The sequence below is a fragment of the Rattus rattus genome, chromosome 6, assembly GCF_011064425.1.
Source record: "Rattus rattus isolate New Zealand chromosome 6, Rrattus_CSIRO_v1, whole genome shotgun sequence".
Lineage (NCBI taxonomy): Eukaryota > Metazoa > Chordata > Mammalia > Rodentia > Muridae > Rattus > Rattus rattus.
This window is the reverse complement of record NC_046159.1, coordinates 6,986,418-7,014,148: the sequence shown is the minus strand read 5'-3', so window position 1 is coordinate 7,014,148 and position 27,731 is coordinate 6,986,418. Positions and strand designations below refer to the sequence as shown.

Genomic DNA, 27,731 nt, shown 5'->3' with positions numbered 1-27,731 from the left:
GTTTAGCCAGAGCCAGGCTGACTCCATGACAGGCTCCGAACTGCCAGTTTGGGAGACTAGGCCTAAGTTTCTGTTTCCCAGAACTGGAAAAGTCCAAAACAAGTCAAATCCGGGAAGAACCACCCTTCGTGCGCAGCCAAAGAGGAGCCATCAGAAGCTGCCCCACTACCTAGCCTGAGCACACAGTTAATCAGCAAAAGTTCCCCATATCCCCCAGGGCTTTAACCAATCACAAAGGCACCCATACCCCTGGAGACCGAGCCAATCAATCAAGGAGAAGAAAGGTAAAATTCACCTATTTCTACCCTAACAAGTTTTAAATGGACCCTGCAAAGTCCATATCTCTGTCTTCCATCCCTATGTATGCTTTACCCCTCCCCCATCCTGGTTCTCTGCAGAATAAATGGTCTTGGTTGTTGCATACTGTTTGAATCTGAGGTATCATTCTTTAGGAATCATAGACCCTTACAGAACCATGAAGACTTAAACTGTAGTTCTTTAAAAAATAAATGTTTATTTCAAGTATGAAAAGTAAAGACAAGACATCTTCCAAAAACTCCATTCAGTTTAACAAAAGTATAAAACAAGATTTCTGAAAAAAAACCTTTACAATGAGGTACAAAATATTTAGTAATATGTTTTGCCATTCACAGTGGGCACTTTCTGAAAAATAAATTTTGCTAATGTGCTTAAAAACAAGAATCTATTTACAGCCTCAGTCAAATAACCAAGTTCTTGATGAATGAAGTTACCTCGGGACAACAGCATTTAAAAGCAAGGTTTGTGCAAGCCACCTTCATATTCTTTCTGGTTGCTGTTGCTTTGCTTTTAGAGAGGTCACTGGACTTACTATGTTGCTGAGAATGACCTTCAATTCTTGATCCTCTTGTCTCCGGGCATCAAATGTTAGGGTCACAGGTGTGCACCACAGTGCCAGCAAGACTTAAAACAGTAAACGTAGTTCAACAACGCAGATCACACACTTTGTAGTTCCCAGACAAACGCAATCATTCTTTTGCCTGCACACCAACAGCTAATCCACACGGTTAACAGTGAAAAATATAACATGAGCTGTAACTGAATTCCTTGGCTGAGAAATCCAAACGGCAGTCCTGAGTTATTTTCAGCAAGCGAGCCTTAAAAGCAAAAACTAGAGATGTCCTGGTGGTAAAAACAAAAACCGCTACCTTCGCTACCTTCGTGTGACTATTTAACTGGACTACTCCCGAGGCTTCTGCTTCTCTTCTCAAGGTACATCTTTTTGTAGGTCCGGAACATGACATTTGAGTCTTTTATTGGGTTTTGTAGTGTTTCAAATTCATCTGCGCTGAAGCTTCTCTTAGAAAGTCTTGAGCCAGCACTATCTAAGAAAACAGAAATGATACTTAATGTTCGGTACAACATACAATCAGAATGAGACAAAATGTATAGTACCTGTGGGAACAGAAAACAGTTTGATAGCTGAAATGGCAGTACATGCCTGTAATTCTCATCATTTTCAAGGTTGGGGCGGGAGGATCTTCAGTTCAAGGCCAGTCTGAGTTTTCACAGCCAAGAACTTGCCTCAAAAACCAAAGGAGCTGGAGAGATAGTTTAGTGGGGGCCGTCTTTAGTCTCAGCACTTGGGAAGCAGAGGCAGGTCGTTCTGAGTTTGAGGCCAACCTGGTCTACCTAAAAAGAGAGTCCCAAGCCAGCTAAGACAAAATACTGAAACCTTATATCAAAAACAAAAACAAAAACAAAAACAAAAAAGCAAGAGATTTGGTTTTGGTTCCCAGCACCTACATCTTAAGAGCACACAACTGCCTATTAACTCTAGGGCGTTCAATGTCCTCTTCTAGACTCTAAGGGCACAACACCCACAAAGCACATAACCCCTTCCCCCTGACATATATACACATAATTAAAAATAAAAACAAGCCGGGCAGTGGTGGTGCACACCTTTAATTCCAGTACTCGAAAGGCAGAGGCAGACAGGCCTCTGTGAGTTCAAGGTCAGCCTGGTCTGCAGAGTAAGTTCCAGGACAGCCAGCTCTACACAAACAAAACAAACTGGAGAAAATAAAGAAAGGTAGCCAGGCACATGACAGTAACCTAGCACTTAGAAGGTGGAGACAAGATGATCAGAGTGCAAGGTCAGAATCAACTACACACAAAGTTCAAGTCCAGCCTGGGCTATATAAGGCACCATCTTTAAGAAAAGTGTGGCCATTTCCAAACAGTAAATTTTGATACTCTAGCTTTGCTTCTCTATCTTCTAGGCATTTAGATGGAACTCTCTCACCTCAGGGACCTCCTTCCCCTGTTAGTACACCTACACTTTCAATCCCACTTTAGCCATTCCTTTCACAGGCTGGCACTGTTACGCACAGATCCATGGGATCCCCAAAGAGACTACCAGGAACCACAACTCCAATGCAAGCACACAAGAGATTTTATTCAGGCTCGAGCCTGTACCACAAACCTTCCTGATGAAACAGGATAGGAGAGCAGCTCGATTTCTAAAGGAATGGGGTTTATAAAGGGAAAAAAAAAAACCCCATAAACAGGGATTTCCAAGCCTTGGTGTACATGATTGGGTAAGAGGGTAAAAGAATGTTGGCCTTTAAGCTGATTGGTTCACAGCATCTGGTCAAACCACGAGAGACCACACATCTAAAGAGAGCATCTGGACCTGGGAACAACTCATGTTTTCTTAGTCTGTTATTACTGGCCGGCCATAGCTGTTACATCTATTTTGCAATGGCCGAGAATATCTCGGGGGGTTTTCTCAGAACTCAAGGGTGGGGTTCAATCCACTCTGAGGACAAGTTAACTTAAAATGGAGTCTGAAAAACAAAATGGGGTTTCTTCTGCTATGTTAATCCCTTCAGCACTGAGTGTGAACCCAGAGCCTCATGAATCAAAGCAAGCAGGTTAGCACTCAACCTACTGAGCTATATCCCAGGTCATCTTTTACTCCTCCTTTGAGACACTACTCAGTTTATAATGGGGCCTAGTCTCCAGCTCTCTACAATCCTCTTGCCTCGTTCCCTCAAGTACAGGGTTTACAAGCATCAAACGGCATGGCTAGCAGAGCCCTTTCATGTAAGCATGATCTTGGCATTCCTATGACTCAATCTGTGTATGTTAGCTTATAAACATTTGAATCTCTATCCTCATCTTTGTTAATTTGGAGCTAGAGAGAGAAGACTCAGTGATGGGACAGAGTGCCCATCTTAGAGTGGACACGAGATCTAGTCCCAGCACCCATGTTGGTAGCTCAAAAATTTGTTATATCTCCAGCTCCAGGGTACCTTATACCTTAATAGCACTCATGTGCACAGACCCACAGACCCACTCATTAAAAAAAATCTTTTAATTATTTTTAAAAACATTCCATCATTGTTCCTAGTAAAATTGCTTCCAGTTTCCAGACTCTGAAACACTTTTAAACTAAGCAAAGTTTAAGACACAACTCTTCAGCTTCTCCTCTAACTCTGAATGCACAAACGCAAGACAGTATATATATATATATTAAAGATTTATTCATTTATTATATATAAGTACACTGTAGCTGTCTTCAGATACACCAGAAGAGGGCATCAGATCTCTTTACAGATGGTTGTGAGCCACCATGTGGTTGCTGGGAATTGAACTCAGGACCTCTGGAAGAGCAGTCGGGTGCTCTTAATCGCTGAGCCATCTCTCCAGCCCAAGACAGTATATTTATTCCACTTTTAGTTAAACAATGAGGATCCGTCTAATACAGTTCTTGTTTAGTATGCACAGAGCCCTGGATTCTATTCTCATCAGCACAGAAGAAGTTCATGATGGGTACAAGGTTAGCCTACCAGATAGACAGTTGCTGAGCCCAACCTCCAACAAACAAATAAAAGCTACCATGATAACTACTAGCTTTCTGTCCTTTAAATACTTACACCATTATCCTCAATAAACTTTAAATAAAGGGACCAGACCGGGTCCAAGTCCCCATTCTAGCGATGTAGTGAGGCAGATGACAAATGGAAATACACTTGCCTACCTTGTTTAAGTAAATGAATGAATCAGCCTGCAAAAAATTAAATGGAGGCTGAAAGACATTACTTGAGGACAATCCATCCTGCCACAGAGCTTAGTGAACAGTTTAATCCCAATTACACAATACTCTTATTTACATATCACTCGATTCAATGTCAGAATTGAAGTCAGCTCTGATCAAGAAAATCATTATCTCTAGCCCTACTCAAGAAAAGATTCAAAGTTCCCTCACCTAATTCATTGTGATTATTTTCCGGTTAAAAGGAACTAGATTCTGGCTTCCCTCATCCATCCTGACAGAGAAAACAATGGTATCTTACCTTCAGAAACAAACAAACACCAAGTGACTAAAACACAAGATTATGAATAAAACTGTGCACTGTGATAATATTGCAATTATATCCGTGTTATACATACATAAGCTGGCAACTTAAAAACAAAACAAAAAAGGAAACAGATGATGGCTTACCTATTTCTTGACTTGATTCAGGCACCTTTGTCCTTGTAGGGATGCACTTTAACCAGTCTTCTTTCGTACTTTTTATTCCTGAAACTGTTTAAATACTTGTCTTCAGATATATAACCTTTACTCCTCCATTTTAGCTTAATAAAAACAACCAAAAGCTCACCTAAATGTATAGAACTGAAGATATGCTATCCCTATATTCCATAGGTAATACAACCTTCTATAAAGGGCTTGAAAAATGATTTCCCACATGTGAGTATTTTACAACAGGAAAATGTATAGTTTTTAATGGTCACATTAAGAAACCATTCTCACCTTGGCTGAATCACCAACGTTACTCAGGGCATTTGCAGGTATGAGAGAGGAAGTACCTGTCCCTGCCAAATCCCAGACTTCTATTTACACCCAAGTTCTCAGATTCTAAAAACCTAATACAAGAGGCCTTTTGGTTTATGTTGTTGTTGACAGGATCCCATCATGTAATTCTGGATGGCCTGGAGCTCACTATGTAAACCAAGCTGGTCTCAAATACAGAGACTCTGCCTCTGCCTCTGCCTCTGCCTCTGCCTCTGCCTCTGCCTCTGCCTCCCAGATGTTGGCACATACCATCATGCGTGGCCTTGAAATCAGATACTTTAAACAAAATTATTTTTGTATTCTATACCTATAAACTCCACGAAGAAATACCACTTACGCTGTAGTTTTATTCACCCCAACAGACATAACCAGAAGGAAAAAAAAATCTCATATTAAACTAAAACTTCAACTAAAATACTACATTTTTTCCAATCTGAGTTTCATTGCAATGTATTAGCTATAATACCTATAACTTCATAACCTTACGACCACTATTCATCCATATTCCCCTTTAATTCTGCAGAGCATGGTACCTATGACACATGATTGTTATTTTGGCTTCATTGATTTAGTTTTGAAACAAAGTCTTATAGCCAAGACTGAACTTCAGCCCCCACCAGCCTTTGCCACCAGCTTTCCACATGTACCACTCTGCCCACTCAACATTTAGACTTTTGTGACTAATTTGAGATTAATTTGTTCCAAGCAATTACACAGATCCTACATGCCTTCTACTTAGTAGGCAGAATAGATGCTACCTTTTATGTTTGGGGATAGCATCTTCATCCTCAGTGTCAAAGTAACAAATGCAACAGGTACAGTACCTCCCAATGTTTGGAACGGTTTCATGTAAGAGCCTCTGAAATTACACTAGTAGTTTCACTACCAATACAAAGAAAACTTCTTGAAATAAATGTACACTTGATACTCTTCAAACTTTTTCCACAAGAAATGCTTTTCACATTGTATTTTCTTAAGGACTAAATATTTGTATTCAGTAAACATTGAAGTTCAAAATCTTGTCAGCACTAATTTACTATAATTTAAAATAAAAAGCAACAAACATAAAACAAATGATGCCCTATTTATTCACCCACTCCTAGGATTACACCTCTACAGTTCCTCATACATAAAAGTGATAGTTGGTCTCTGCGACCTACTACTTTTCTACCATTCGGGAGATGAAGAACTCTCCCCTGCCCCCAAGGGAAAAAAAAAAAAAAGGGAGAGAGAAGATTATACTGGACCTTGCACAGGTGCTTTCTCTTTCTTAGGCTCAGGCTCATCCTGCTTGTCAACAGAGCTTGTGTTCTTCAATAGTACGTCTGGACATAATTTAAACTCTAGCATACTAGGTTTGTCTATGTTTTTTGTCTTGAGTGTATGTGCCTCACTCTCCTTTTTCTCTGTACTAAGCTTCTTGGATGCACTGTCCAACTTTGTGAGACATATGCTTTCCCGTTCCGTGCATTTAAATGCAACTCGATTCAAGTACTGTTTCCTTTGTTCCTTTACCTGAAGAGGCACCTGGCTGTGCTCATTACTCGTACGGGCCTTATAGATTTTGTCAGGCTGCTTCCCTTTACTACTACTTGACACACTGTGTGTTCTAGACACTTCAGAATGGTGGATCTTGAAAGCTTTACCATGGCTGGTAGAATTACGTCCTGGTTCTTTTGAGGTCTCTGCACGGATGCTCTGCCCCTCAGCTGACTTTTCCCAGCTTACTTCTGCAGAATCCTTGCTGGTCTTCATGTGTTCAGAGTTACACAACACATTTTCTACACAGATGTTTCCGGAAGCGTCACTCCCAGTTACATGTTTGTCTTTCCGCCGTTGTAAATACTCCTGCACTGTGATAACTCTAGTACTCTTCGAGGAGCTGCCCTTCGAGTCTGAGGACTCAGGACTTGGGACAGCGTTCTCTTGAACACTGGCTCTTTCACTGGATTCCCTCAGAGCACTGCACAATTTGAGTGTCTCTCCAGCGTTTTTGTTCTGCTCTTGCTTTTCATATTTCTTCTTTTTTATCTCCGTATCTGGTATAATCATGTTGTCTGTCTTTCTTTTTTCAAAATATTTCAGTCTGGAGCCACCTGCTTTGAATTTTAGTTTTTTCTTTTCTGGTGACACAAACTGTACCAATGAGGTGTTCCTCCTGCATGGATCTGTATTTGAAGGAAGTTCTACAGGTGCTTTTACTGGATTTGAACCTTGGGAAGTGGGTTTTCTCTGTAGGCTTTCCTGAGAAGCTTGTTTAAAAAATGACATATTTTTATCAGAATTGGAAGTTTTTACATGAAGTATTTCGGGGGTTGCTATTTTACTGCTTTTTGAGGGATTTAGTCTGTCACATTCAGATGAAGTATTTTTTAGTTTTTGCTCCATTTTCAGTGAGCTATCATGTCTCATTTTAAAATTATCTTTATCTTTTTTGTAACATTTAGCTGAAAAATGTTCCTGTTCCTCTCTGCTGTCTTTTGTTTTAGATCCTTTGGTCTTATCACCATGCATTTCAGAAAAATGGCCTTTCTCAGCTGCTTGGGTCAGAGGAGTTTTGGGGTTATTAGAAACAGGATTAATTTCAAAAATAGTGATTCCATTATTACAGGGCTGCTCTCCTTGTTTGCAGCTCTTCATATCCAAACACTGGTCTTTCCCCTTCTCTTCAGTGGAACTGCAGTGACACTTTGGCACACCCTCATAAACCATTGAGAGCCAACCCAAGGCACAGCAATGGATTTTGTCTTTCTCTGGGTCCAACATTCCAAAGTCATGGCTTTCTTCTCTGGGGACCTGTGAGTCACATGGGCTCTTCACTTCTGCAACATTTTTCCCCTCAGGTTCTGCCAACTTGTCTAAGTCACAGGGCTGATCCTCTTCAGGAAACAGTTCTTTGATTTGTTCAGAGTTTAATACTGTAATTTTTATTTGGTCTGTGCTATCCCCAAACACGTTACCAGTCTTATCGCCAGTTTCATTTTCTAAGATTTTGTGTGTCTTTTGTCGGTCCACAGACACTTCATGTCTGCTAACAGTTTCAATGCCATAAGGGAACTCTTTCAAAAGTTCTGACAGCTGGTCATGTAGGTATGAGACAGGTTCACTTTCATCATTAATCTCGTTCACTGCAGGCAGACAGTGGGCTGACTTATTGCTTAACGTATCAGTTTCCTGAGGGTGAGGATCCTGCTGAAAACCAGCCGGTGAACAGACATCCTCAGCTGTGCTTTCTTTCCCACCACTGCATTCCCTACTGCTTTCCTCTATGGTTTCTGTGTTTGCTTCCACGTACTCGCAAGATGCTGGCTCTTCAGGCTGCAGCAGCTCTGGCTGCTCAGTGACCTCACGAGGAACATATGTATACCGTATATACTTCTTATCCTTCTGAAGGCTAAAGTCTTTATTTTCAGTGGTGCCATCTACTTGTTCTTGTTGATTATTAACTACCTGATTAGGTGAAGGTTTCTGGGGCTCATTTTGTACAGAGTTGAATATCTCTGCTATCTGGGAATTGTAAGATACATCCCCTTCTGCAAGAGAACAGATACTTTCGATTTGTAACATGGGTCCACTCACAGTGGTACTATCCACAGAGTTAGGCACAGCTTCGGTACCCAGGGGAGAAAGTTTTCCTAAACCGTGATCAGCTATGTCTGGATTACCCTGTGTTGGTTTATGCTGCTTTTCCTTTTGAACAGGCAGAGACATCTCCACTGACAGGTTACTATCTGCTACTACTCCTGTAATGTGAAAAGGTAAAGCAGCAGTTTCTGCCTGTTGGTGTTGTAAGCTACAAATACTACCTTCCTTAACAACTGGATACGGCGGTTCTGGTAAAATTTCAGGCACTAACTCTTTTCCAGGTGAGGGATTAGTATCTGCAAGGACTAAAGGTGACACCACAGCAATCTGAAGCTCTGTTCCTTTTCCAACAGCTACACCTGAAGACTCACCACTCGGAGTGAGAACTGACAATATTGTTTGTGATGAGCTCAGCAGTTTCTGAGAATTCCCAACACCAGAACAAAAACTCTTAGTGTGAACTTCGTTTGTGGGATGTGAACTGCCAACTACCGTTGTACTGATTCGTGAGGTGTTACACTGTTTTTCTTCTAAAGGTTTTGGGACATTTTCTTCTGTGGTTTTTGGAGGTTGGTTTTTCCAAAGAGAAAGGCATGTTGCTAGCAATTCCATGGAGCAGTCGTTGCCATTTTTAGCAGACATTTCTTTTGCTGAAAATTCAGAATGCTGAATTGGTTCAGTATAAGAAGTATTGGCTGTTTTACTACAACCAGCTGCCATCAAAAGACTTTTATTAATTTTAATTTTTCTTGCAAGTTCTGTAAACTTCTTTTTTATTTCTACTAGTGATTTAATATCCCTCGCCAGTTTTTCTTTTGTGGCATTTGTGTCTATTACTTGATTTGTACTTGGACTGTAGGGATATTTTCTTTTCTCTTGATTATTCTGAACAAGCGCCTGAACACCATCCCCAGAAGATCTAACAGTGTCACTATAAGACTGCTTGGCATTTATTTTCAAATCAGAGAATTTTCCAATGGTGAATGATTCATTAGGGTTCTGCCACTGCTGTTTAAAGCCTCTGTAAGAATCTTGCTTTTTTTCAGATGAGTGCACTTCTGGACTCTGAGGGACTTCCATAGGCAAGTGTTTAGAAACAGGCTGAGTATTTTGTACATGTTGGCTTCCATATCTACAGCTGTAAGGAAGGGCAGAGAGTCTTTTGCTGGTTTCTGCAGCATATGGATGTGAAGACAAAGGTGCAGAATGCTTTGACTGTAAGGCCTGTGTGTAAGTTGGAAGCGGATTATTTTTAACTTGTAATGATGTAGTGGCTGGCAGTATGCGGGAGTATTGCTTCAGAGGTGGCCTGTATTCTGGATAAGTTAGTTCACTGGATGTATACTGTGTCCAGTCAGCCAGCTGATCTGGTATGAAGTGATTGAGTCCCTGATTTCCTTGATACGCTACAGGAACTTTCCCAGGATTAAAAGGAACCATTTGCAGTTGCATAGAATAGGTATCTGATGTGACGAGCTGACTCTGTGGTGTTTGCATGTAAGGCATATTAGTCCTTCCATCAGGATTATGGGATATGGTTGCTTCTGTATGGGAAGGCATAAAATTCTTCACTGATGAGCCAAACCAGACATTTTGCATAACTCCTGAAGACACTGTCTGCAAATTGTGGTTTGGTTGTTGGGGCCCTTTAACATTTGTACATACAACTCCTTCCATTGAAGACTGTGAGGTCACAATTGTCCTACTAGGCATGTCAGAAACAGAGATCTGAGTCTGAGGAGTCATATAATTTCTGCCGCTCAGAAGTGGCTGGGAAACTGAATTTGAGTTACTGGAATACATGCATGCTTCTTGGTTATGGGCAGGATAGCTGAAAGAACTTTGAGAAGTTGTAGAAGTCATTAAAAACTGTTGTAATATAGATGAATGCGTTTTAGAAAACTTTGGGGGTTTGGCAACAGCATTCTCTGGTTTTGCATTCCAACTCATAGTTGATCTGGCTTAGCAGTATTGTAAAGTCTGTGGTTTTGAATGTCATAAATCTGCAAGAAATGCAAATAAAGATCTTTCATTAAAAACTTTTTCTTCCCATCCCCCTACCCCACCCCCCTTTTGGAAATAGTCTTTCTGACCTAGAGCTCCTTCTGTAGACCAGATTGGCTTCAAACTAAGGGTAATCATACCGCCTAGACAAAACTTAAACAACAAAAATAGAAGCAAACCATGTCTATGGTAACTAAGAAGGACCTCAAATTAAAAATCTGTACCCTTAATCTGGAAAGAGAATTAGTAATGGAAGCTGCAATAATAAGTGAGAAAATTGTCAAGATCAATGGTAAAGGTTCACTCTGAAGAAAGCAGCTATCACCTTCTGTTACATTTAAGTGGCACTTTTCTGCTTTTATCATTTTTGAGGTGTAGGTGATGGACTATAGTCTCAGGCATGCTAAGCATTCACTCTATCCCTAACTATATATGTTACCTGTTTCCACTTATTTTGATCATTTCTTTATTCTATGTGATCCATTCTAGTTGTAAAGCAAGGCTTACATAAAAATTTCTTACTGAACATTCCCAATATTGTTTAATTATGTGTTATCTTTTCATAAAATTTCTAAGCATAAACAAAAGTTAATAAAGCTTCCTACTCTAGCTATTCAAGAAGCTAAATGGGATTGTGAAATTTTCTGGAAAATGTAGAGAGATCCTATTTGAAAGCTGGAATCCTACCAAACGCAACCTACTGTCTGTCTGTGTTCCATTATCATACATAGGAAGGCAGACTATTTTACTTCACTAAAAATCTATCTACATAGCATTCTACTTACGGCTATATAACAACTCCTGACACACCAAGAAATTTACTTGAGCCAGGACTAGTTGCTCCTTTCTATAAGCAAGAAGCTGAAGCAGGAAGACAGCAAGTTTAAGAAGCCTACCTGGGCAACTCAGTGAAGCCCCCCATCTCAAAGTAAAAAGTTAAAAGTACGAGGGTCCAGATGGTCTGCAATTCCTTTCAAGCACAAACCCTGACTGAGGTGTGGCTACATGTCTTCAGGAAGCTGCAGGCATGAGATAATGTCTAAGTAGAAATGTCCTCTAGCACAAACAAGACCACAAGACTAGAGAAGTGTGGAAGAGGAACTCAGAGAATGGGACAAAGAAGCCTTGCATTCAATTCTATCTTTAGTAGATAGCTAAACTGTTGTAGGAACAGCTGTGGAAAAACAAAACTTGATCATTCTTGAAGTGAAGCCAGAGTCATAGTCCTGTGTCTCTGTCTAGCACTGCCCCCCTTTCCAGGACTCTGTGCTGCCGGTGACTGTGCTAGCCTAGCCATAACAACAAAAAAGAAAAACCTATTTGATCTTCGTGCCCAGTACAAAACTACATGACTTGAAATGCTTTGGGTGAAAGGAGCACCTTCTTTTCCTTTATTCTGTCAAGAGTTTCTTTTGCTCACATTTGAGTTTACACTACTGAGATAAGAGGAAGAACCCAGGAGGCACTCAGCACCAATAGGATAGAACTTTCAACCCCACCCATAGCTTTAGAGAAAGCAGGGAGAGCCAGAGTTTAACTCTGCAAACACCCAAGATACAAAGTCGTATTGAAAGGGTAGTATGCTCTGACTAGAAATGGAAACTCCACCTACCCCTTTAAAAAAAAAGGGCTTGCCATATCCACCTCATCCTTCAGTTTTACTGAGTATAGGAAAGAAAGGACTGTCACAAGATAATCCTTAATTTAACAATAGTCATCAGAGTGTAAGACTCCCAGAAATAGGATCTGGGACTGTCTCATGGAACTGAGCCATTTAACTGGTAGAATTTGATGATATAGCATTGATGTGAGGGCAGGTTTCCCAGAAGGTATGCACAAAAAAACCTAGAGAGCAAGCTGGCAGGGAGAAAATTCCGTTGTCTCAAGTGTTATATGAGCATGAGAATACAGCATTAAAACCATGTGGGTTAGGGGAAGATACACACTAAAGTTGCTGGCAAACCAAAGGACCTTGCAAGGAACATGCCCTAAAGGCAAACTTTGAAAGAAGATACACAAAAATTCTGGACTTCCAGACTGCAGAGGTGAGAATGTTGGCTGAGCATTTTGCTATGTCCTCTGGTGTGTGTGTGTGTGTGTGTGTGTGTGTGTGTGTGTGTGTGTGTGTGTGTTACCAAATGTTATCAGTACTTTACCACTGCCCCAGTTCTGGACAAAGCTCCCCAAATACTAACATATTTGAGACTGGGACTCACTATTTTACCTTATCTGACTATAAACTTGAGGCGATCCTCCTGTCTCTCTAAGTCTCAAGTGTTGTAATTACAAAGCATGTTCAACCATGACCAACTAAAAACATAGCTATATATCCTAGTAACACCCCACCCCAGACGAAGACTGGAGAATGGAAACCACTGGATCTGGGAATTTTTTGGCCAACTAGTCTATATGAAATGTGCATTCCTGGCTCTTACATGGGTGTCCATTTGTAAATGCTCTTCTTACACCCTATATATTTTAGTTATTTCATAGGACCATGCAGTGATTTGGATGAGAATGGTTCATGTAGGCTCATATATGAGTGCTTAGTTCCCACCACTTGGTGGAACTATTTCAAAGGGATTAGAAAATGAGGCTTTGCTGGAGTAGGTGGGTCACTGCGGGTGATGTTAATGGGGGTGGACTTTTGAGGTATCAAAAAATGGAGGTACTGTTAGCAGAGGTAGCTTCTGATGCCACACTCCTCCCAGTTAGCTCTCTTTGCCTCACGTTGATGGTTCAGGATAGAAGCTCTCAGCTACTGCTTAAACTGTCTTAGTCATGGTGTCTACACAGCAATAGTAAAGTACTAAGACAGAGCATAAGTTGGTTTTTTGAGTGAAAACATAGGATTTTCTTAAAGTTTATCTACTGAAATATATCTTACATGTCCAGGGGCACAGTATAATTTGATACATATTCTCAACACACAATGGTTAAAGGTTTTAAATGAGGCAATAAGCCCTTCCACCTGTTTAAATTTCAATCATTATTTTGGAGAGAGACTTTGTGGTTATTTTTAAATTCTCATAAAAATTTCTAAAAGCTTAAGTTTATCAAATACCGCTTCTACTCTGTTCTACTTAAGTGACTTGACTCTACTATGCAATGCCAAAACCAGAAATAAGTTGGGCATAGTGGAGCTGTTTCAATTCATAGGCTAAAGGAGGAATTTCATAAATTCCAGGGCAATGTGGGCTGTACAGCAAGGCCCTGTCTCAAAATTCACAAGAGCTAGGGAGATGGTTCAGTGGGTGTTACGGTTAGCTGTACTTGTCAACTTATTTCGATGAAGAATTGTCTAGATTAGGACGCACTGTGGACATGTGAGTGGAAGACTGTATTCATTATGTCAACTTTACAGTGAAGTCTACTGTATGCAGCACAAGTCCATGGGTTTGGGCCCTGGGCGGTACAAAGAGAGGCACACACGCATACACTCTTTCTCTACTCAGGAATACTTCAAAAGTTCTTGCCTTCGTCTCTTGCAATAGCAGACTATAACCTGGAATTAAGCAAATAAACCCTTTATCCCTTGAAGTCTCTTTTGCCAGAGTATCACAGCAACATGAAAGACATCATAGCAGTGGACTGAGTACTAGCCATAAGAAATGTAATGGCTGGCTCCTGTGTGAAGCCCAGCACAGTAGCATGCACAGGTAACCCCATTTCCCCTATAAGATGCATTTATCAGGTTTGAGGCCAGCTTCGGAAACAATATCCTGTTTCCAAAACAAAAATACAAACAAATAAAACCCCACTTATAACTGAGGAGTTCACTTTTCATATCCCACTGTATCTCCACTCAGAAACTAGGCCATGGATCATTTGCCATCTTATCCGGGGTGAAAGATACTCTGCTTCTGTATACAGTTCTGCGGCTGATCTACCTGACTGAGTCCCTTTAAGGCTAGTTTCTGCAGCCTCCAGTTAGCACCTCAAAGTGACACACTGGAAGGCTAGAGAAAGCAGCCTGTGAAAATTATGAGGCTCTAAACTGAGGTACCAGGAGAAAAGGGCGGGGGGGGGGGTTATCTCTGCCCTTTGTTCTCGGTACTTGTATGGCATTCAGAGCATGTGTTCACATGGTTAAAAAAAAAAAGCACATAAATTCAGTCATAAATTGAATAAGAGGTTATAACAGAGAATGCCTACATGTATATACACTAGGGACAATTATCCGGTTTAACTTTCACTATTTGTTACTGGCTTAGAGGGTCATGGGAAGAGACTGTAACTAAGTGGTCCTTGAAGTTTTGTTTAGAAAATCCCTGTCAATATCTTATCTTTTTTCACCTGGGGTCCGGCGGGGTACACTGTGGTATATAGGTGGCGTATATTGTCTTTACCACCGTCACTAAATGGTTTCTGCAACCCCTTGGAATGTGTCCTAAATTTTAGAAGTCGGCTGTTATCTCAGACAAAATTAAGCAGTCCTGCTATAAAAGGTACTCGAATGTGGGGGGTGGGGTGCCTTTTCGAAACAATGATAACCCTTGCATGCTAGGTGTTTCTGCAGAATGAACACCCTTTGTCTTTGCATACTATCTAAGACTCACGTCTTCTTTCATCGATTTTTGGACCCTTACCATACCCAGGTGTGATAGCGTGCACTTGGAGTTGAAAGGCTAAGGAAAGAGGACCACTTAAACCCCAGAGTTCGGACAGCTCACTACAAAGCAACAAGACTGACCACCTAGAAGCAGATGAAGTCTCCCATTTAGTTTAGTTTGGCTGGAGATTTAATCTCATATAATATTACTGCTGTTACTATTTCCTACCAGAAACCTGAGAAGATGCTTATTTTAAAAAAGTGTAGGAAGTTATAAAACTAAGTTGAAGGAGGAAGGAGGATGGAGATGACTAGGTAAAGATACTTCACTCAAAAATTTTATGAAGATCGTACTAAGATTCTGTGATGGTTAGTTTTAACAACCAACTTGATATAACCTAAAATCCATCGCCTAAAATAAGCCAAATGAGGGATTACCTAGATTAAGCTGAGGTTGTTCTAAGTCCCAGACATCCTAGGAAACTGAACACTACCACGGACGCTCTCATACTTGTTCTTAGCTGTGGATGGAACCAGGTGCTTCACATTCCTGCTTCAATTTCCCCACAAGGATTGAGTGTAGCCTAGAACTGTATGCCTTATAAATTCTCTCTCTTATACCTTTTTTTGAGTTATTTTATGGTGGAGACATGACAGCCAGTCTTAATCTGATGCCACTGTGTTTCTGTCTACCCAGAAATGAACTTATCTATCCCAGTCATTATAGTGCTCAGACCTAAGTAATAATTTATGCAAGTCTCTGGGATACAGCATAAAGGAACTTAATATAGAGCCAGAAATCCATTCCTAAGGGCCACTGACCTTTTTCTCTGGAATGACTGGGAGGTCCTAGTGGCTTACATGGGAGATGACTAAGAATAGGATAACAGGCCCTGAGGTATTAGCAGCTGCCTTTGTTTCTGTAAAACCTGCTTATTGCTTGTGGGAAAGGGATGAAATGGTCTTTTTATTACTATATAGTGGGAAAGTAAAAACCAACCAAGGGCAGTAAAACAATTCTCCTGCCCAGCTGCGAGTTCCATGAATTGTTGCAATACACACCTTTCTCATGTCCACCCTTAAACCTCACCTTAACCCACCTTCTGCACAGCATGCTGTTCTGCAATAAGGCGATTTTCCTTCTGCTAGCAGTAAGAATAAATTCATTTCATCTAAATCTGAATTGAGTCTAAGTATTTGGTCTTTCCCATTGGATTTGAATACCACAACACTATCACAGCCAATAGGAAGTAAACTAGGACAGATGCTATTACATCATACGGAAGACATAACAGATCCACCTTGGAGAGCCCAAACCACACATCAATGTCCAGAAGTACCTACTTCTAGGTAGTCAACACTAGAAGTGTCTGGGTAATGTTGACTACCTAGAAGCAGACAAAGTCTGCCATTTAGTTTTGCAGGGGATTAATCTTATAGGGTTTTACACTACTGTTACTATTTCCTATAAGCAACCCAAGAAGGTGCTTATCAAAAAAAAAAAAAAAAAGTGTGTAGGAAGTTATAAAAGCAAGCTGAGTTGAAGGAGAGTCAATGCTTGCTGAGTAAATATTATCAGAAATCTCTGAACACTAAAAAAATTCATTCTTTTAAATAATAGTAACAATAATAAATACAACCAACAACACTTTATGTGACGGGAAACCAGAAATGAAGACTCAGCGAAGAATCATAATTAATGGAAACTATCCATTCTCATGCTTGGATTTAAAGAATTAACAGTTATGTAGACATGTGGTTAGAGAGAAAGCTGGAGAGATGGCCCAGCAGTTAAGAACTAGATGGTCTTCCAGAGGACCCAAGTTCAATTCCCAGCAACCATGTGGGAAAGATCCACTGTACTTTTCTGGCCTCAAATGGTACACATACATAAACTAATTTACCCCGAAATAACGACAAGATAAAAAAGTTAATGGCGAATGGACATAATAGAAAATTCAGCCACGCTTGTCTGTCTGGCTAACTTTTTCTTGGCCTCCTGGTACTCTTTCCTTTGGGTTTGGTGCAAGAACCTCTGTGAGTGAGGCTGGCAATCTACTGTCCTAACAAACAGGTCAGAACTCTTACAGCCAGTTACAAAGAAGCAGAGAGAGGTGAGAGAGCAAAATAGCTTCCCCACATTCTGTTGATGGCTTCATGAAGAGGGGTTTACAGACAGGAGGATGAGAAGAGTAGAGAGAGGCTTACATCGGAGTTCTTTGGTCTGCTTTTGTTCAAAGAACTCTGTTGACCAAGGAGCTATACCGAAGCTTTGGGTTCTGAGTCCCCAAGGAAGGCTGACAGTAGGAAAGGACTAGTTAACACACCACAGTATTACCTCACATTGTGAGGGATTTTGTTTTCACTCCTTGTCTGGGTCACTTTCCTGCTGTCTGCCCTAGGACAAATCCTGAATTCCTGCCAGTGCCATTCAGTGGCCCTTGCACATGCTGCCTTAACTCCTACCCCAGGACATTAAGCTTTTCCTGTAGATATATTTTTTTGACTTGCCAGTCTGTTCCTTAACAAGCCTTCACATTACAAAATGAAGTTTGTACAAATAGTACACTGATGTGATTAAAGTGAAAGCCAGCCAGTATTTCTAATTTACAATAAAAGTACTTAAAAAAAAATTTAGAACTTCCACTAAAATCTGCAAAATTACAAATGCCAACAATTCAAAGTTATGCCACTTTTCAGGAATTCCAAAAGTATGATTTACTGTCTATAATGTCTATAGTGTCTCCAGCCTTCTATATCCTTAACCACAGGGGGAAAAGGTCAGTCTAAATAGGCTCCCTAGTCTGATAGATTTTATATAATCAACTTTCCTGAATTTTACATTATAATACAACTCTAGTCTATCATAAATAAGCTAACCTTTCAGAAATGTGTATATTCCAACACTACAAGTGGTCAAAGCAGTGCACACCTGTAATCCCAGCATCAGAGGTTGGAGAAAGAGGGTCACAGTTTTGGGGCCAGCTTTGCCTACACAGCAAGATCCTGTCAAGAAAAACAGGAACAGAGAACAAGAAATAATTGTGCTGAACCCTTATTAACAAAGGCAAGCAGCTCTCTACTGGCAGTGGCACTTGGTTAATTTATCTGTATTAACTTGGTCATAATCAGACAATAAAATACAATCATATACAAACTGTAAGTTTAATCAAAGATTAAAAACAAGATAAACCGTGTTGGTGCTCACTCTGTCATGTTTCTAATCCCTGAACACTACTGCATAACAACAGTCTACATAGTACTTACTTTGTATTAAGCATTTTAAATAACCTAGAAATGATGTGAGGTACCCAGGAGAATAAGCCGAACTTACAAAATACAAATGTAAGCATCATCTGGTTTTGGTACCTCAAGGAGTTTTAGACCCAGAGCTGAGAACGAGACTCAATTGTTGGGCCCAGCCCCAACACCTGTGGGATGAGTTGCTCCGCTAGCAATTGCCCAAGGCTGTAGCACACAATGTAGCAGCTATGGTTAAAACCACCAAACGACAAGGTCCTGAGTCATTTCCATGTTCCTGTTTTTTTTTTTTTTTTTTTTTTCCCTCCCCCATGTTCCTGTTTTATCCTGAGACCGTAAACTTGTTTTTCCACTGTGCTTCCCGGGTTTTCCGGTGGACTTGGTGTATATATTGTGTGAACCTCAGTAAAGCTTTGGCATTCTCTCTTGACAAATGACCCGAGTCTGTGACTTTTGTTAAATCCCCCAGGACTATGTACAGCTCTTCGCACCCCGGTGGCGCCAGTAGCTCAATGGTCAAACACAGGAGGTTCCACAATAGTTCAGAAAAGGAGGTAAAGATTCTATTAATCAGTCAAAACATGGGCTACTGAAAAGCCAGCTTGGAAGTGGGCCATTCTTATACCTGGATGAAGAGGAAGGTTGTAAGGTCCCGTCAACAGGAACTAGGGAGGCAGAAGAACAATCTGTGGCTGTGTAAGTCTGATTCTTGTGGTTCTGAGTTTAGCACTTCCACAGTTCTCACAAGGTTTGCAAGCAGTGACCTAAGCTGGGGCGGTCATTAATAATAGTAAATCACTACGGCAACTGTTAGTTCGCTTTTTTTTTTTTTTTTTTTTTTAAAAACGAATTCAACTACAATACAAATTCTATTCAGAAGCATGGGCCACTCAATCAGATAACTTAATGTCACAGACTAGACAACATCTCAGCTAACAACAGACTACATATATACAAGGTGCTGTGGTTTTACTCAATGTTGTACCTACCCATTATGGCTATATTCCTACCCCATCACTGGAATTAAACTTTGCAGAGAACGAATACAGAAGTAAATATCATTCTTGGAATTCTGCCCAGTGTCTTGTTTTAGTATTTATCCCAATTATTTATTACCACTAGAGAGGTAAAGACTATTTTAAACAGATATATATTATTTGTGTTTGTGCCTATGCAATACATGTGCAGGGGGCCTCAGGTCAGAAGGAGATGTGAGAGCCCCTTCAGCTAGAGGTGCAGAGCTGTTCAATATGGATGCTGGAAACCAAACTCAGGTCCTCCAGACGTGCAGCAACTGCCCTTAACTGCTGAGCCATCTTTCTATCCCTGAAAGAACTTCTTTCTTTTGAGAGTGGGTCTCATTCTGTAGCTGAAGCCAGTCTCAAACTCAAAGAAATCCTCTTATCCAAGTGGTAGAATCCTCCCTAGGGTGCTGGGATCAAAGGCATACACCACCATGGATGGCTAATAAGCTGGTGGTCTTAAATATCTATAAGGTCCTAACAACTACCTCCAAGTATACATAATAAGTCAACATGCTGTAGGGAAGCATAAGAAACACTCCTGCAAGACTTACCACATGTAATCTCAGAACTTAGGAGATGGAGACAGGAGGATCAAAGTTCAGAGCCACCCTGAGTTACCCTTTATCAAACATATGAGAAGACAGGCGGGCAGACACATTGACTCTAATGAAATACAAAACTGAGTTAGACATACAAAAATTTTAAGTATCATTCCTTATGAGGAACAAGCCGATTGTGCCTCTTGGGGTAGACAGACCTCCTTATGAAGAACTAAATAATTCCTGTTAATAGGCCCAAATGGTTTCAAAGAGATACCTTGATGGGATAGTATCCCTGTTATTTATAGGTCACACGGGCCACACTCCAGCATCTTTGCTAGTTAATTCAAATCCTGCTCCGTTAACTGTTTACAAGAACTTCAACACAGGCTTTTTGTGAACCTGGGAAGGAAAGCCTAGATCTTACAAACTGAAGGCTGGAGTTAATGATGGAAAGGGCCTTAATGTATCCCAATGGTCCATCTTCTTGTCAGCACAATAAACAGGGTATGACAGCCCCTGCCATCTGTTCAGAGTCACACTGCAATCCAGAAGTCATACAGGGTACTTTCTTGGCATCAGGAGACCATGGGAAACCATGACTAATCAAGCAGAGTTGATTATTTCCATTCATTACTAGGTTACCAAGGGTTTGGTTATCAGCAAGAAGAACTTGGAGCAGCTAATGAGTGACAAGAATAACCCCAGGATTTCCATGATAACTTTATAAGATTTGCAGAACTTGAAATGATGAAATGTCTCAGGAGGTATAAAAAAAAAGAAAGAAAAAAGAAAAAAGTCTGCGGCCAACTAAGCAGAATTGCTTTAATCACTCAGTTACTAATTTGGGCTACCCTCATCACAGTATTTGTCCACTAATATGTGTTCTGTGCCAGAAGCCCTGATGAAAATACAAAGGGAACTAGTTCTAGTTCTATATCCTGGCACAGAGGCAGATTTGATAAAGTCTGGTCCAGGTTAGAGCCAGGGCCTCAATGGAGTTAAGGTTTCAGTTCCTGGGAACATGACTTTCCCCCCTGAAGAAGACTGGAGTTATCGGTGTCTCAAAGTTGTTGGGTGCTCAGCCTGTGATGCATTTACGATATCCTGTGTCTCTGTGTGCACCATTGCTTGATTAGCTTCCAAACGACTGTCTCCCATTTTCCCCCTGTAAATCCTAAGATGTTGTTCTTAATAAATCGCTTAGCATAAACCTTAGCTTTCCTGTCTTCTTTACTTCTCATCTCCTCATCCTCGCTCCTCTCAGTAACCTGCCTACCTGCTGATCCAGGCCAGTCATGTAGAATGTAAATACAGACTTGTCAGGATTTATAGCAGTTAGTCTTTGGCAGCATAGTGAACAGTAAATTTCAGTCATGATGCCCAGCACAAGCTGGCTTAGAACTCATTACACAGAAGAGGCTGACCTCGTATTTATGACCTACTGGCCTCAGCCTAAGAGGCCTGGTATTACTGGCTTATGCTAATATGGTCAGCTGAAAAACAAAAACCTCTGTGTATTTTGAGATAGGGTCTTACTACATAGCTCTATTTGACCAGACCAGGTTTTTGCCATAAATGATACGGGGACTCTGGGTTATACATTGATACCATGCTCAATAAAACTTCCTGGGTCAAAAGAATAAAAATGTTCCATTAGTAATATCACTAATATGTAATCCGTAATATGTAAGATTGTCCTTAAACTCAGAGGTCTACCTAACTCTGTCTCCCAAGTGTTGAGATCAGAAGCATACACCATCACATGGGGGAACAACATTTCACATTGAAGCCATAACAATTGGCCAAAAAAACTACCCACAAATTTTTGGGCTCTGATGGCTTCAGTAGTCACATTAAACCTTGAAAGGTTTACTAATCAACTCTAAACAGAATATTGCAAGACAAGGAAAAAGCCACCCAACTGAATTCTTGAAGCCAATATTATTCTGTACAAAATAAAGACAATCTCTCAAAATACAAGCATAAAAATCCCTCAAGAAATAATGCAAGTAAGTAAAACTCAGTGCATAGTAAACTTCTACGCCATGACTTGAAAGGGTCATTCTGCCATCAACTGAAGTAATGATCTAAGGATATTATACTGTTGGCATTCATTCGCATGAAGGAGTTTTAAGAAGTACTCCTCAGCACTCCGAGTATTTGCCAGAAAGGAGATGGGGACTCAGGGTGTACACATTGATACCAGGCTCAATAAAATTCCCTGGATGAGAAGAATAAAGATGTTCATTAATCATATCGCTGTATGATTGTCCTGTGTAAAGAGGGCAGGAATTCAGCAACGCTGGTACTTACACCACTGTTATTACCAGAATCACAAAATCTATGTGAGAATTGCTGAGGGTTACAAAACTACAAAAATTAAAATACTCATATGTAATGCTCCAAGTGACTTTTTCCTGAAAGAGAAAAGAGCACAGGATGCCCAGTCTTGCCACTTCTACTCAGGACTTGCTAGGTATGGCAGTTACAAATAATTAAGACATCTACAGTGAATGAAAGTTACCTTTCAGTTACATATTTGTAGAAAAAGCACCCTCTATATAAATTAGTTAAAAACTAAGTTTGAAGACAAGTATGAGAGCACACGTCTATAATTCTACCGGGGGAATGTAGAGGCAGGAAGAGCATTCTCTACTAAGGTCAGCCTTGGTGACATGACAGCCTGTCTCAAAAGTAAGTAAGTAAAGCAGGTCTGGTAACATGCCTTTATTCCTACCACTCTAAAGAGAAAAATCAGGAAGTTACGGCTTGAGGATAGTCTGGGCAATAGAGCAAGACATTGTTGAAAAAAAAAATTTTTTTAAAAGGAAAAAAAAAAAAAAACCCAAATGTATTTCTATATAATTAAGTCAGAAACTAAGAAAGTTATTCCACTTTAGTAACATCAAAAACAACCTTAAGGAACCAGGAATGGTAGCATACCAGTACTCTGGAAGCAGAGGGCATTCACAGTGAGTTAGAGGTCAGCCTGGTCTACATAGTGAGCACCGGGATAGCCAGAGACTCTTATCTCAACAAACCAAAAAGAAAATAAAAACCAACAAACAAAATCTTACAGAAGGCCCAGGTTCCCAGCACCCACATCAAGCAGCTCATAACTGTCCGAAAGCAGGGCATGGAGACAAACACTAACATATGCATTTGGGGAGAATATTTTTACTTTCGAGAAATCAAGAAGACTGCATACAGGGTTCAGTCACTTACAAAAATGGTGACACCCCTCCCACCTCCCAAAAGGCGTGCAGGCCTTTTCGTAGGGAACTAGGGGAATTTTAGCTAGGGTTAGGAAATTTAAAACTTTATTGGTGGGTGCCAAGGATATCACATGGGTTCGTTTTTGAGGGGCTTGTGTTCAGGTGCTCAGTGGACTGCATTCCGGTGTCATGAACATTTAACCATAGGATGAAATACTCAAGCCATTTAAGGCTGCCTAGCAGAGATGGCCCATCCTAAAATATTTCCCCATCCTTGTGGTTATCGCCAGATTGTTCTTAGGATGGTGAATTTTATGGTTTTGTTTCTGGAGCTGGTGATTATGGCCTAGTTCCTGGGACTAATGACTTGGAGGTGTGGGGGCATGTTATGGTCAATTATTAGGCCTGATGACTTTCCTTTTGAAGTCAGGCCTAACATGGAGTGTATGTTGTTGTGGTGGCTATTCCTGGTTTGTCAGCTTGACTGTATCTGCAATGAACTTCAATCTAGAATTGGAAGGCTCACCTGTGATCCTGATCTTGAGGCTGGGAGATACAAGTTTCTGACCTGTATCTTGGCATGGAGATCTTGAGGTAATCTTGAGGCATAGTGGCTATGAATCCTAGGAACCTAAGGCAAGGATTATCTCTGAGTCCTAGGGTCACACTGGGACAAAGCAAGTCCCAGATCCAACTGGTGGTTCACATCTTTAATCTGGGCCACACCTCCTGCTGGAGGCCCACGTTAGAACACTAGAAGAAGGAAGATTGACTGTTCAACTGCTTCCACTTACTTGCCAGCACATCTGTTGGAATCCACTTCTACAGAAGTCCAGCTGAAACAACTAGCTTCGTGGGACTCAGTAACTACTAGATTCTTGGACTTCCCATTCATAACTGCCCATCGTCGGGTTAGCTGGACTGCACACTATAAATCATCACAATAAATTCCCTTAATATTTAGAGATATTCCATAAGTTCTATAACTCTAGAGAACCCTGACTGATACAGTTGTCCTCTCAATAACCATCTTCAATTCTAGCTCCAGAGGATATGATGCCCTCCTCCAAACTCCAAGGGCACCTGCCCTCACATGCACATACCCCTTCCTTACACACTCTTTAAAGTCTTACTAGATTACTAAAAACTGAAACAACCAATCACATTGACCTTAGTGTATAAGCAGTCTGCCTCCACCAATATACATTAATTCTAAATAACTAGCAAGGCAAATCAAAACTGTCCAAAACAAGTGATTTTAAGTCACTGTTCCTCCTTAAAAAAAAAAAAATAAATAAAACATTTCCTTTAAAGCAACGTTGTTTCATTTCTAAATAAATCCAAGTCTTCCAATTTATACGTTTTAGTTTGTATGAAAATAAAAACTTCAGGGGGGGGGGAGAAAATAAAAACTTCAGCCTCCTCTAAGATTGGCTAAGAACCCAAGGCAGAAAGCACATCTCAAAGATAGCTTTCATATCTTTAGTGTTGTTTGTTGGTATTTCATTGCACTCTTCATTTATTAGTTAATTTAGCATACCAAGAATTTTAAGTACGAATACCTGCCTCCAAAAACCAGAAAAATAAAAACAGAATTCAGGGTCTAAGGTTGTTTTCATTTGCACTTAGTTTGCATTTCTATGGGGGGGGGTCGGTACAAACTCTTCCTTTACCTCAACCTGACTGCTTCCTACCTCTGTTTTGCATGGCTTAGTTTCCAAAGAAATGGGGAGAAAAGGCTGCTAAACCAAAGAGTCTTGATGTTCATCTTAATTATAATAAAGTTTAACAAGATTACAATTCCCTAAACAGCTAAATTCCTAAAATCAAAACACTGATCTCGTACAAGACATCAGAACTAATCAAACAAGGGCAGAGGAGGGATGGAGGGATGGAGGGATGGAGGGGTGAGGGGTGGAGGGGTAGAGGGGTGGAGGGTGGGGGGTTGGGGTGGGGTGGTGGAGACTAGGCAAGTTTACTATAGCCAGGAAATGCACTGGGTGGTTTTAACCTCAGATAACCGGTTGAGAGGAGGGTTTCACAGTACAAATCTAATTCCAGCATTCATGAGGAAGAGCAGAAGAATTTCAAGTTGAAGGTCATCCTTGCTAGACAGCAAGTTCAAGGCCAGGCTAGCTTCAAAATGTTTAAGGCAATAAAAAATATACTTACTTTAACCTAAACTCTATCAAGTAATTACTAAGTTCCAGGAGCTATTTTAAGAGTGTTCTAAGCGGTTGCTTGACTGGTTTGTTTGGGAATGGTTCTTTTAGACAAAGTTGCATTGTGTGGACTAGGCTGGCCTGGAGCTAAGAGATTTGCCAGCCTGTTCCCCCTTTTAACTTACCACAGTTCCACAGTTCGACTACTACTGCTATCCCATTTTACAGATGAGGAAGCTGGGCAGGAAAGTAAAATTCTTCGGAGAATTTACAGTGAGTGGTAGAGCCAAGTTGGAAGGGTCAAGTAAGACCTGAACCCAAGTCACATAACTGTAGGAACCACAGCCCCCATTAGCAGAAGAGGCTGGCAAGCCTTATTTATAGTCATTGACTAGAACCCCGGAGACCACTGAGTGTATCTGCTTAAAGACATGACTCAATAGTTAAGAGCACTTGTGGTCCTAAAAGAAGACCTAGGATGGGGGTTCCAGCATCAACATGTGACTATAACTGCCTTTAACTCCAGTTCCAGAGGATCCAGGCCTTCTTCTGTGCTCCACATACCCATACAGTTGTTACATGTGGGCAAAACACTTATGCCCATAAAATAAAGCAACTTAAAATACGTAAGAGACAGACCCTGGTACTACAGTCCCATCAAAAATAAGAGCTAGCCTCTGCCTAAGTAACTTTAATTCACCACCTACCACAATCTTTCCCACGGAAGCAATCTGGCCCAGAGTTCCAGCTCCAACACTGACAAAATTTAAAAAACAAACAAACAAAAAAACAAAACAAAACAAAAAAACCAGAAACAAAACAAAAAAATCATCTCTCCACTATCTCATTAAGGCAAAAATCAAACTGCTAAGTACCATATCAACATTTTTTTCCTTAAGCTTTGCCATCAAATCCACTGTGTCCCATTGGTTCTGTGAAGGTTTTGTTTGGTGAGAGTTGAGTCTTTCAATATGCAGACCTAGCAAAACTGGAATTTGGTATGTAGACAAGGCTAGCTTTAAACTCAGATCTGCCTGCCTTTGCCTCCCAAATGTGGAAATTTAAAGGCAAGCATAGGCCGGGCCAAGTTCTGTAGATTTGACCAGTGTTGATATTCTTTATTCCAAAATGAGTTACTCCATGGTATAATGTAGAACTAGGATAGGGCTTTATAAAAGACAGGCTTACCTGAATACAATTTTACCTTTTAGTCTCTCCCACAGTGAGTATATTCACGCCTCTAATCCTAAAAAAAGCAAGAAACATTTTTAAGAGTTAAGGTCTAGTCTAATTTCCCTTAAAGTGGTACCGGGAGCATACTAAGTTTACTGAATTGGAATCCGGTGTGTTAAAAACAAAACTACTGAACTAGGCTATTTTCAAAATATTCCCTGCTAATAGAATTCAAGCGGGCCTCTCTAAGTCCACTATTGTCCTATAATACCAAAGCAATAAAATATTTCTTTAGTTATTTTAGTGGACTGATAAAGGAGAACCTGATTAGGGCTGAGTGGAGCAGTAACTTAAGACCTTAGCATATCTGCATGTTAACAAGAAACAAACTTAAGATTCCCCTTAAACGTAACTTATTCAGCAGACAATTTAAATACCCACGCAAGTTCTGTACCTGGCCTACTAAAATGCACGCAAGCTCACCCACTTTACCTGTTTTTCCATTTTTCTAGGAAGGCACTCTTAATGCAAACAGCTTCGGAGATGCTGCGGGCCGCGGCGCAAACCCAGGCCTGGGCGCTCCTGGGAGGCAGTGGAAGGCAAATTCCACTGGGTCGCAGAGGCCAGGCGCGGAAGACCGACACAGAAAGAAACCGAAAAGCAAAACAAAGCTCTGCTTCTCCTTCCGAAACCGGAAGGAACGCGAAGCTGCAACAAGCCCGCCTGCCACCTCTGGCGAAGAACCGCAGACCGCGCCCGCTCAGCGCGCAGCGACCACGGTATAGCGAGGGCCCGGGTGGCGGCCCTCCGCCAGAACAGAGGTGAACGAAACCCAGCCCGGTGCCCAGGGCGCAGAACAAAAGCCCGACCCGAAGCGGCCGGGCCGCACGGCGAGCGCTTACAAGCCAATAGCACCGAACGAGGCCTCAGACGAGCGTAGAGCGCGCAGAGGTTTGGTGGCGGCCTCTGTCGGGGCGGGTCTAGCTGGCTCCCCGCTCCGCCCTCGTGCGCCAGCGCCCGGGCCGAGGTCCTAGTGCCGGGCAGGTGCGCCTTCTGCAGTCTGAGTGGAGAAGGAAGCTTACTTAGCTCTGCACACGAATTCATATAAGAATTGTTAAGTCCGAATTCCTCAGCCTCACTCAATTCGGGAAGGGCGGCGCCCAAGAACCACAAGAGACCCAGTTCGATGCAAAAGCAACAGGCTGTATTCGGGCAGAGCTCTGGACCAATACGTACCTCTCACAGGAGGCAAAGGGATTGGTCCTGAACTACAAAAGCACAAAGTTTTGGACAAGGAGCAGGGGAAAAGGATGGAGGGGTGATACATGATTGGTCCTCACGCTTATTCAAACTTAAGCAAGTTTTGAGC

At 41.1% G+C, this 27,731-nt stretch overlaps 1 protein-coding gene across 8 annotated transcripts; it reads right to left on the bottom strand.

The window, feature by feature from the left end:
* Positions 1 to 489: 489 nt before the first annotated feature.
* Positions 490 to 27,319, bottom strand: Resf1 (retroelement silencing factor 1). 8 transcript variants are annotated; one of them, XM_032905458.1, is made up of 5 exons: positions 26,855 to 27,319; positions 26,378 to 26,435; positions 17,865 to 17,990; positions 6,091 to 10,431; positions 3,717 to 4,573 (listed from the first exon to the last, which is right to left on the bottom strand). In XM_032905458.1, the coding sequence occupies exons 4-5, from the start codon at positions 10,376 to 10,378 to the stop codon at positions 4,428 to 4,430; spliced, it is 4,434 nt and encodes a 1,477-aa protein (XP_032761349.1). In that variant the 5' UTR covers positions 10,379 to 10,431; positions 17,865 to 17,990; positions 26,378 to 26,435; positions 26,855 to 27,319; the 3' UTR covers positions 3,717 to 4,427. The 8 variants fall into 8 exon arrangements, 7 of the variants coding, with proteins under 7 accessions (XP_032761353.1, XP_032761351.1, XP_032761349.1 ...); XM_032905457.1 differs by having other exon boundaries at positions 17,917 to 17,990; XR_004388252.1 differs by lacking the exon at positions 17,865 to 17,990 and adding an exon at positions 5,602 to 5,725 and having other exon boundaries at positions 4,490 to 4,573.
* Positions 27,320 to 27,731: the final 412 nt, after the last annotated feature.

What these genes read in the sequence shown, in the direction of transcription:
- Resf1 (XM_032905462.1), bottom strand. Translation starts at nt 10,378, where the DNA reads ATGAGTTGGAATGCAAAACCAGAGAATGCTGTTGCCAAACCCCCAAAG. An exon ending in AGAGAAAGCACCTGTGCAAG is followed by an intron (nt 4,574 to 6,090) that starts GTCCAGTATAAT and finishes GTATTTAAACAG; the next exon opens with TTTCAGGAATAAAAAGTACG. An exon ending in TGAATCAAGTCAAGAAATAG is followed by an intron (nt 1,365 to 4,489) that starts GTAAGCCATCAT and finishes CTGTTTTCTTAG; the next exon opens with ATAGTGCTGGCTCAAGACTT.